This window comes from Carassius carassius, chromosome 38 (assembly GCF_963082965.1).
Source record: "Carassius carassius chromosome 38, fCarCar2.1, whole genome shotgun sequence".
Taxonomy (NCBI): domain Eukaryota; kingdom Metazoa; phylum Chordata; class Actinopteri; order Cypriniformes; family Cyprinidae; genus Carassius; species Carassius carassius.
This window is the reverse complement of record NC_081792.1, coordinates 8,155,496-8,167,579: the sequence shown is the minus strand read 5'-3', so window position 1 is coordinate 8,167,579 and position 12,084 is coordinate 8,155,496. Positions and strand designations below refer to the sequence as shown.

General features: G+C 35.6%; 1 protein-coding gene across 1 annotated transcript in view; it reads left to right on the top strand.

The window, feature by feature from the left end:
* The window catches only part of LOC132119246 (adhesion G protein-coupled receptor L2-like), a 113,052-nt gene that overhangs the window by 38,890 nt on the left and 62,078 nt on the right, over positions 1-12,084 (top strand). Inside the window, exon 3 of the mRNA XM_059529055.1 lies at positions 9,449-9,662. Within this exon, the coding sequence (XP_059385038.1) occupies positions 9,449-9,662 (214 nt within the window). The remainder of the gene's footprint in view (positions 1-9,448; positions 9,663-12,084) is intronic.

Here is a 12,084-nt window from a genome sequence, read left to right as displayed (position 1 = left end):
GTTTTCAGATATGAAGCAGGGTGTGAAAGCCAGTTCAGTTGATGCTTCGTCAAAAGACACTTATAAAGGAAGAATTCATGACCTTGATGTGGTCTATTGTGTTTAATTAAGTGTAAAGGTTGATTTACATGTGTGAGTCAGCACTGCAAAACACAAATACCTCAGAAATATTTATAGTGGCTTTTTACATAATAGCTGGATCTGTCAATCATTAAAATGCTTGAATAGCAATCCTGTTTTTTTTCTTTCTTTTTTTTCATTGTAAAGCACGTATTGTCAAGTAATTTTGATGCCTATTTTAAGTTTATTATTATTATTATTATTATTATTTTTACAACAAAAGTCTTCTTGATAAATTGGCATACAGTACATACTGCAAACGCAATTGTTTTCAGTATTCAAAAAGCACTATCCACAATAATTTGTGACTGATTATTTTCAGCAAGTGAAATTATAAAGATAAACTGAATAATATTTGACTGGTCATATCATTTCATCATATTGTCCCACGTTTGCCAATTGGCGACCCTCTTCATGAAAAACAAAATGACTTTTATGCTACTGATATATAGTAACTGCAATCTCACGTGAGCACTATCCATTTCATTATATATAAAGATCTGTATAATTAAAATAGTAATAATATATATATATATATATATATATATATATATATATATATATTTATATATATATATATATATAATTTTTATTTTTGTCTTTGTAATTAAAGATTAAAACATGCTGATTAAAAAACTAAAAGATGAAATGACAAAAAAAGCTTCACATCACTGATCATATGCTTACAGTTGTCTGTAGAATAGTAGAATAGAAGAAAGAAAGAAAGAAAGAAAGAAAGAAAGAAATTGGCCTCAGTGTAAAATATTGCCGAGTTACATAAAAAAGGAGGTTGGAGCACATGCAAATGAAGACAAGCTTGAAGCTAGTTTTACAAAGACTTCCCTTAACAATGTAAGAACCAGCAGGATATGTTTTATAGTCCTACCCGAAGCTAAATGACAGTTTTTTTTTCTTTACCATGTACCTATATCAAAGATCCTCCTGATAGCCCGCCTGCTGTTGCCATGGAAGAGAAGGATGCAGATGAATTGGGGCAAATGGTGGTGTTGAATACCAATGAGCCCAGGAGCCGAAAACTCACAAACATGTTTAATGTCTTTTTGCTGAACTACTGACACTCACTGTCTGTTATTTTTTATTTTTTTTATTGTGTTTTTAATGGCCCAATGATGCATCAGGAAATTGGAAGTGGCCAGTAAGAGTGGCTGTGTTATGAAACAATGTAAGCAGTCTCATTGAAGCTCAGAATCTGGATTAATACCAGGCTTAAGTTTCCACTGTAGACATTTGCCTAGTCAATAAAGTTATAATGCTAAGATATGGCCACAGAATACCAAAGATGTTTACTCGGACCCACGCCGAGGGTTGCATCGTTATTGTAGCTTACCGAGCTTCCATTTTTTTTTTGCCATACAAATCTCATTCAGCCTGAGAGCATCTCCCCTGTTTAGGATATTTGCATTGCCCTGTTGTTCTCCCTCTGGTGAGACCTGACTTCTAAAGACAACATGCCTTTATAAAGGATATTGCGGGATTATGGAAACTGCTCTGTGGGAGGAAGAGACGTCTCTGCTTTCTGTAGATTTCTTTAGTATTTGGCTAGCAGGGAGCAAGAAAGCGACAAAAAATTGCAGGTATCAAGCTGCGTCTCCAGTGGCTGCAAGCTGATTCGGGGTTTTATGGGCCCCTTTCCTCCTTTAAACCCCCAGTAAGCAACATCGTCAACTGCAAGCGTGTAATAATATGGCCAGCTTTGAATCTGCGAGCTCATTTACAAACAGCTGTAGCCATTGACAGGACAAAGCACAGTTCAAACTACATTAGCAGGACTTGGCAAGCATGATGAGGTCCAGAATCCTTTCGGTTCTCGGCGGGACGGCATGCCGTGTCAAGCTTGAATAACCATATTAAAACTCTTTGCTGTTGGCCCCGGTGGCTTTTCCCAGAAGATTCTGAAAGCAGTTTAGATCTCACCTCAACCTTATTGCAAATACCAGAACCACTGCATTCTATTATCATACAAGAAAAGTGTAGCGCATAAGGGACTCTTCCGTGGGCTGTTTTCTTGAGTCTGGTAATATTTCTTTATTAGGTGACACAGTGACATGACTCATCTGTTTGTCATCTGGCTCCTCGGTGGTCGGTACGAGGGAGCTTACAGCAGGCCGATGATGGTGATCTTTATCACTCGCGCTCTGTTCATTACCCCTCTGCAGTGACACTCATATCCTGGCAGATGGTCACTTTCCGATTGATTTGCCACGTTAGGGAGATTAAAATATTATGGCTCTGAAGAGACCGGCCGCTGTCCTCGTCAAATTTGCATTTTTGCCTGGCTGTTGCTCACGGAATGAGTCAATGTCACCCCATAGGTGATGACGGAATTAGAGTAGAATCATGGGAATTGGGCAGCAGAGATGCAGGAACTCCTGACTTACCGTCATAGCGAAAGCTGATCCTGACGTTTCCTGTAAGGGGCGCTATGAGTTATAGCTGCACTTACTAGCAGTGATTATAGCTAGCATATAAACACTTCTATCCCCGCATTTTTAAATAATCATTACGTTTTAAACAGGTTTATTTTGCTTGGCAGCAGAGCGTATAAAATTGGACAAATGTAAGACCATGAAAATTCTATTACTTGGTTGCATCTTCAGTGGACTGAACAAACAATCCATGCGACTATCTGTAATGTAAGCAGTAATTTTACTGAGACTAGCATGTGACTAACGTCTGTTTACCAGTGTATAACAAATCAGTTAATACTATCAGGCATTCACTATGTGCTGTAATTAATATTCATGAGAAATGCTGATGAGTTTTATAATGCGTCGCTCTCACTCTTCTGATTATTCCTGTGCTACCGGTGCTATAGCAGTGGGGTCACACTTTATTTTGATGGTCCCTTTCAGGAATTCTGTTGACCTATAAGTAACTTTGCAGCAACATGTCAACACGAGTATTAATAGACTAGGTTAGGGTAAGAAAGAATAAGTTGGCTTGGTAATAGTCAATCTGTTGGGGGACTATCAAAATAAAATGCTAGCAGATATTAAGCAGACAGCCTACACTTGCAGTACAACCCCACAATCCCCCAACAGAATATATATATATATATATATTTACATTTACATTTACATTTACTCATTTAGCAGACGCTTTTATCCAAAGCGACTTACAGATGAGGACAGTGGAAGCAATCAAAAACAACAAAAAGAGCAATGATATATAAGATTAGAAAGGTATTTAGATTTTTTTTTAAGAATATAATTAGAATAGTGAGTGTTAAAGTTAGAGGGTCAAATAAAGATGGAAGAGATGTGTTTTAAGCCGATTCTTGAAGATGGCTAAGGACTCAGCTGCTCGGATTGAATTGGGGAGGTCATTCCACCAGGAGGGAACATTTAATTAATATATATATATATATATATATATATATATATATAAAATTATATGAACACAAAATGTGGGTTTCTGCACCACTTACATGGTTTGCCTTTAAGTGTAATCATCTTTTTTCTATTCTTTTTAATTCATTTTTTTAATAAAAAAATAATATTATTTAGAAAAATCAAATACCATTTAAGAAATAATACATTTTGATTTAGATAAAACTGTTTAAAAAAGTATTGGTATCATAACAAATAATAAATACTAAAAAGTATTAAATCATTTCGAAAAAAGTTAGGAGTTGCTAAGCTTGCTAAGGGGTGGATAATTGCAAAAATTTCTGGAACGTTTCCTGAAATTTACTGGAAATTTTCCACCTTTTTGCAATGCTAGGTGTTGCCCATCCCTACTGGTAGTCGACATGTAATTGCAAAGCTACTTATATTCAACAAAACAAAGTGTTATCAGCAGTTATTATATACTGGTTTTGCTTTATGATTTAGATTTCATATTGGGATTCTGTGTTTAATACAAATTAATGATCCAATATGTTATTTTACGTTACTAGAAATATTTATTGTACAAAACAATACAGAAATGTTCTCCATTTTGAAAGTTGCAAACCTTTTTTTTTTTTGCTCTTTTTTTTTTTTTTTGCTATCCTAACTGTTAATGTTATTATTGCACATAGATGAATTACTAGTTAAGAAGCACTCTAGAAAATAATTGATAAAGGAATTACTCTTCAAACATTTTAATGCATGTTTTTGATGCAGTTTAATAGTATGTACCATCAACCCCCCCATATGTATCAGTTTTCTGCAACAAATCTCGGCGGTACAAAAGCACCTTGTATGTATAAAAACATTTACATGGTAACAGAGCTCGTTAAAGTTAAATGGGAGGCATATTTGAGCACTGATTAAAAGGCTCTCCCATCAGTTGCACCGAGCAGATCTGTGGAGTCATGTACAGCAGTGCAACTGATAAGGCAGGGCTCTTAAAGGACTCCATTGTGTGTCAACGTGGGGCCCGTTCGCTAGAGTTCAGAGTTGGCTACCTATCTACCTAAAAGGAATTGAAAAGCGACCCTTGTGGTGACTGACCAGAATGACTGATAAGCCTCAGGGGGAGATTATAGCGATTATGGCACTGCTGGAGAGGTTGCCATGGTGATGAAATCGAGTATTCTCTTTAATATATTATTTGCTGCCTTCAATCCTGACCCACGCCATTTAATCAGGAGAGAGCAAGGAGACCCATTCACTTTTAAAAGCACCGGTTCATGCACAGGAAGTTCACACACCTCTGCACAGCATAATACAGATGCGGAAGAAAGGTACCAGACTGAGCATAAACTATACATGAAAACCAGCTCAACAGCCAGTTTGCGCATCGCCACAGGAAAAGCACAAGAGGCAATCCATAGGCTGTTTCTCTAAAGCCAAAACTAACACCTTGGATCCCTCAGAATTATTCTCTTGGACATGTCTTATCACATAAAAAAAAAAAGAAAAAAAAAAGTTCCATCATGTCCAGACTACTATTAGACGAATCAAATTTTATGGCAATTTTTAGGTTGATTGAAGATTCAAGAAATTTGAATATTACGTTTGAATGAGCAAACTTATAATGTTGGGAGTAAAAAAGTCTGACCTGTCGTTTGGTGGACTCTGGTCATGTTACACAGGGCTGAACATGTAAAAGTAGTTAGTGGACATAACTAAAGCTTCTATATAAGAAACTTTGAGTCCATGTCATTGAGGGCAAATGTCTTTCAAATGGACTTTGTCCTTCCTGCTGTCTGACCACGAATGCTCATCGACCCTGACCGGCTAAAACCAGAGCGGAAATTACACAAATGCTCAACTTTGAGACAAAAGAGACGGTGGATCACTGGCTTTATTGAGATAATAAAGGAAATTAAGCACGAACCGAAAATCTTACTTCCAAATCTCTCCACGCAGCATTATATGTAAACCCCTTTTTTTTTACCCTTGAAAGAATTATAATCCATTTACAAATGCTATTAGATGTACTAATCTAAATTACTTTCCTTTCTCCTTAGCGAAATGCCAAATTTGGTTTCTTTGGTGTTGTCACTACGTTTCCCCGCCCTTTAGTATAATGTCTCTTTATTTTCTAAGATTGAAAAAGGAGGACTTTTTCAGTCATGGTCATTTATTTGAATTATCTTTAAGGAAACTCTGTTTTTATGTTTTCTAAAGTTAATACGAGAGGTGCTTGCCCAGCCAAAACTCAAAGTTTAAGAGACTGCTTGTTGACGGCGCTTGTCTTTGCACGTCATGAGTAATGTGTCCTATATTTGTCAGACGAAAAATCATTAACACTGTTCATAAGTTAATTAAAGTAACCACACAATAAAACATAACCATTTTAAACTCCAAAGCTGCAGTGAGAAGCTCCTTTACCAGTCAGACTGCAGCAATGAGAGACGAATTAAATTAAATTAAATTCATGCATTTAGAGGACGCTTTTATCCAAAGCGACTTGCAGTGCATTCAGGCTATCAATTTTTATTCGAACCCCCAACTTTGCGCTTGCTTGCTAACGCAATGCTCTACCACTTGAGCTAAAGGAACACTTTAGAGACAAGACGACGAGAGAGAGAGAGAGAGAGAGAGAGAGAGAGAGAGAGTAAAGCTTTAGAAGGCGTTTTGTTAACAAGCACTTTTTAAATGTTAAAATCCTATTAAATGTAAGACAAAAAAGAAGAAAAAAAAAAAAAAAGGCAGCTGTGGTTGTGAGAAATTCGCTGTAATATATGTTTCATTAACTGATATAATGTTAATGCTCCAGCCTACTTGAACTACTTCAGTCTGCTTTGAAACATTTTTACAGTGCAGTGAAAAAATTCCTCTATACAGAATTAAGTCTTTTCCCCTTAATTAGATTTGGAAGTCTGGCCCTTTTTTCTGTACTGTATAGATGTGACCGTGTCCTGAAATATCCGTCCATAACAGCGTGAGTCAGCAGTGACTCCAGGCCTAATCAATTGTCCTGCTTTTGAAAAGCTGTTTGTGAAGCAGGCTCCAGTGGACTACATGATGCATGAACTGCGCTGGTGGGTGTTTCGGGGTTCTGGCTTTGGGAATGTGTTTTAATGTAATTCCAAGACACTGGAGAAGTATTGCATGTTGTAAACTTGACATACCAGGCCGCAGAAACACGTCAAAGTTTCTCATTATCGTCCACTCCATGCCCTCAACATACTCTGGTTTTCCTGGTGTTCTGGTAAAATGAAAGAGTGGAGCGTGGTTAAAAGGATCAAATCTGTTGCCATGTGGCGAAACCGCAGCTGGGGAAAATGGAGAGTTTTAGCAGAGCTGATCGGATGGGGTGAAAAGGGGGCAGGTTTGGCTGTGCTATTCCTGTGTAGTTGGAGTCAGAAGGGAAAAGGGCCAAGTGAGATAATGCAGGACAACGCCGCAGCCCGATTGATCTGCTCAAACACCATTGTGACCTCACAATCCAGTTGCATTAAAGTGCAGTGGAATGTAGACCAGGGAAAGGGACTGTGAATTTCAGTGCTAAAGCAAAAGACTGAAAAGACCTTAGCAAAATAAATTGAATAAATAAATAAAAAATGATAAAATTTAGTCACATTATTCATGTCAACTTGAATGCTTTGTGAGCTCTGTTCGCTCTAACTGCAGCCAATCTATAACTATTATATTTTGAAATTATGCATACGTTCAATAGTTTGGTAAGATTTTTTATGTTTTTTGAAATAAGTCTCTTGAAGATCCATTTATTTGATCAGTAAATGATAGTAAAAATATCAGCAAGGTAAAACATTAGTATTGTGAATTATTTTTATACTTGGAAAGAAGTGTTTTCTGTTGTATTTTACATTATAAAATGTGATTTATTCCTGTGAGTTGTCAGCAGCCATACTCGATCCTTTAGTGTCAAGTGATCCTTTGGAAGTCATTTGAATGTCCTAATGTTGTGCTTTAGAAACATTTCTTATTATTACCAAAAGTTCTGCTGCTTAGAATTTTTGTGGAAACCATGATTTTATTTATTTATTTTTTATGATTCCTTGTTGAATAGAAAGTTCAGTAGGACTGCATTTATTTTAAACATATATTTATATAACTATGTAACAGTCTTATTGTCACTTTTGATCAGTTGAATGTGTCCTTGCAGAACCAAATGCAATGAAATGTAATAATGTTACGTAAAATAATGTACTTAAAATAAATGATATGTAGTTTTACACATCCACAGATAAAATCACTATTATTATTATTATTATTATTATTATTATTATTATTACTATTTTTTTCATTAAATGATGGCACCATCAATATGATGATTAATAACAATATCTAAATAATAATAATAATAATAATAATAATAATAATAATAATAATAAACAATATTTAAGACATGTAATTTACAGAGGCCAAGCAATGTGGCAATTAGTTTACAGGCATTTTCAAATGGTTTTGAATAAAGTTCATCCAATCCTCGAGCATTTTATTGAGCTTTAGCCCTCACTGGTGGTTCTACCGGGTCACAAACTGAATTGCATGTTGTTGAGCGGCGCACTATAAAATGACATATCTGAGGCGGCAACACCTGTCATCAGTCAAAACTTGCTGCTGTGTTTAGTTTCTAATGGTCACAAGGAATGACGACAGATTAAAAAAAAAAAAAAACCTTCTACAACCCTAGATTTGATTTCCACTGAATTTACTTTTTAAAGTCATTTAAATCCATTTTGCTGTCAGTGTCTTTGAGAACATCTCAGCATGTCAAACACAGGGGGAAATGCTGTGCAGTGACTGCGTTCTGACTGAATAATTACAGGAGAAGCTTCTCAGCAGACAGATTATTTTCCTCTTCATTTGAAAACATGAATGAAAGAAATGCAGAGCCAAGATGTTGACTTTATAATTCCACTTACTTCAATCAATCAATCTGCTTTTAGTTGGATTTCTTACTTAAGTGGCCAAAGTTATAAACATTGCTGGAGGAAATATAGATTAAACAGCAGTCTTTCTCTCAGGCTATGGATCTTTGTAATAAATTAGTATTTTTTAAAAAGGCACATTTTAACACCATTTACAGTCTGATGCACCAAGCAAATCAGAAATGATGGCCAATAATTAAAGTTGGATTTTTGTAAGATTATTATTATTATTATTTGTGCATTTATTTTGATTATATATATATATATATATATATATATATATATATATATATATATATATATATAATTATTATTATTTATTTTTTTTGTGACAAATTTTTGTGCAGATGGATAGATGCAGTTTTCAGACATTGCACATAACTGATTATTTTCTGCTGCATCCATGCTGCGTTTTGCACGTGAGATTAATTTCTAAAAATATGGATATATATTTAAGTTCAGGGCTGGTGATTGTGACTGAATGTGTTTTATTTGTGTTTGAGATCAGCATGATGAGGGAAATGCTCCTTACATGCTACTCTGAGCTCAGGACCAGATTGCACTCTCTGAGCAGACATTTGACAGACATTTTATTTTTATTTTTTTTAACTGCATTTCTCGTATTGTCTGGCCTTTCTCACCCTTCCATAAAATGGAGAGAAATACTTGTGTCAGCACTTTATATTTGATATTTTGTTTTGTAACTGTACATGGGTTGCCAGCATTTGCAGCATTGTTGCGTCTCTCATTCATTAGATCAATTCATCAGTTGGTTTTTTTTTTACATTGCAGCAATGAGAATTTGCTGAAATCATTTTATTTGCTTAAATATCAGTGTAAATGTTTCTTAAAATAGCCACCGTTCCTTACGTCCTTCTTTTGATTCTGGGCTGAAACAGTGTTTGCTGTCAGTTTGACAAGCCTTTAAAAATACCTTGACTCTTCTCTCTTAATACTTGACATTTCATGACACTAGATTTTGTGTAGCATTTATTTATTTATTTTTTGGGGTTGAAGTCTCTCTCTGTCTTCCAGGGTTCAGTCGGGCAGCCATGCCGTTTGGTCTGGTGAGACGGGAGCTGTCTTGCGAGGGTTACCCCATCGACCTACGCTGTCCAGGAAGTGATGTCATCAAGATCGAGACTGCCAATTACGGCCGGACAGACGACAAGATCTGCGATGCTGACCCCTTTCAAATGGAGAACATCAACTGTTATCTGCCCGATGCATTCAAGATCATGTCTCAAAGGCAGGTTCTTCCATGCAAATGTTCTTTCCATACTCCTTTTCTAAACCTCTCTCTTCTAAACGTGTCTTCTATCTCATTTGCCCGTCTTTGATTACAACCTAACCAAATCAGATCTCAAGGCGCTCATATCCAATCTTCTTTTGAGTTTAGACAGTGTGGTACATCTGGAGGCTTGTGCTAAAAAACAGGAAGTGATGTGTGAGCCGGGCTTTGATACGTATTGCTGCAGGAGTGGCGTACAGTTCCGCTCGGCTTAATACAAGAACGTTGGGATTCGTGGGGAAATAGGTTTGGAAATGTGGCATCTCAATTAGTCCTTTCAGCTGCAGGCAATTAGGCGTCTCAAGTGGGTGCTAATCTGCACAGGAACTCTAGGCAGGGATTTGCCTCTGCAGGTTTAGTCCAGATGTGAAATTGCATTGTTGTGCACTTTTCATCTTGTTAGCTTTCTGGCCAAATAATGAATCACCAGCAGCTTCACAATCTTTCACTGCTATAGTTGCATTAATAATAGATTACTATACTTAATAATAGAAGCTTTCACTCAACGCTACTTCATTTCTTTGCAAAAGAAAACTTTCTTTTTTTATTTAATTATTATTTTTTATATATGTATACACCAGCTTATATCAAATTAATTAATGTAAACACCTTATTCTATGTCCTGTGGGCTTGTGTCAAAAGTCTATTAACTTGTTTAATAATGTGGATTTATATGAGCAACCAGAGGCACTTTCTGCATTTTCTGTGTGCTGGCCTTCTCTTGCTCTTAAATATTAGACAACTTAGATATTGTTGAGAGCTGCGTTCAGTGAGAAATAAGTGAGAGAGATAAGGGATATATATTCATCCTTTAGAATATATATATATATTTCATTAATTCCCATGTATTTGTAATAGATGTTTTTAGTATACTTATCATGAAATAAATACATTTTTAAATACAATTAAGTATATTTATTTTTTAATTCAGTATCTATCTGTCTATCTATCTATCTATCTATCTATCTATCTATCTATCTATCTATCTATCTATCTATCTGTCTGTCTGTCTGTCTGTCTGTCTGTCTGTCTGTCTGTCTGTCTGTCTATCTATCCAATTAAAACAATAAATTATGTTTCAGTTCATAATACAATTTCTCCCAGCTTAATGTATTTATTTATTAATTAGTTTGCTTGCTTGCAAAATTTTACTGGTATTTGTGAGTATTCAGAGACACAGGATTTTACCTAGAAAACAGAAGGGGAACAGAAAACAACAGTAATAATAATAATAATAATAATAGTAGTAAGTAAAATAAAATAAAATACAACATGCTATTTTAATTACATTAACATAGCTTATTATTTAACTTATGATCACAGCTGTGAATGAAATATTATGCAAGTTTTTGTCTCAGTCCCTTAGCAACACATCTGAAACAAAACTTTATTTGCAGTATTTCTCCTGCTCCTATCGCCCTTGCTCTGCTAAGTACCCTGCTTTGGGGAACATGAGGGAACGCTGCAGTGCTGGATGGGGGAAATTTGTTCTGTATTCACACCATTAATATCTATGACAGAGGCGTCCGTATGGCTCTCAGAAGACCAGCGCTAGCACACAGCCGTGTATGGCACTCACACTGTACATATGGTATTAGTGAATACTTCTAGCCTTGCAGATTAAGCTTTCATAAGTCACCGTTAATACAAGCTTCTGGAAACAACAGCTACACCTGTTTAAGAATTCAGAGCATTGGGAATATCACTGGCCTGATAATAAAGTCTAAAATAATGCCCATGATTCCTGATTTAATTAGATATATGAGGTTTGGGCTGTTCGGCGCTATGGATAGAGGAAGTTAAGTTGAATTCAGAACAGACTTTAGAAATCCTGTAATCTTATATTTTATATATATATATATATATATATAAGGACTCCAAGTGTACTGCCATAATTCTGATTTCCCTTATCACTTGTCTAGGATTTGGTTTAATGTATTTTGGTCTGTAAGAATGTCCGTTTACATCACTTGGGTAGATCTCTGTCCTTTTCAGTTTGACTGACTTGTCCAGGTTTAATGTAGTTATCACAAACAAATCTGTTTCTTCCTTAACTGAAGAGGCAGATAACACATGCTGGTCTTTTTTTGTGACATAAGTGAATGACTACCTCGTCCGTAATAACATAGCAGAGAATAGATAGGTTTAATATACATCAATTTGTTCCAATATTCAGATACAATATTGCAAATGAAGCAGTTATGTACATTCAGGCCTCATTGGATTTTTATTTTTTTTTACTTTGATATAGTTACTGTGACAAATACAATACCATCTTAGAAGGGCGTTATAATATATGATGTGTCATATACTGTTTATGATATTTTTATAGATCAATCAAGATCTGTACTACTAAAGTACTCAAATGTTCTGGGAACAT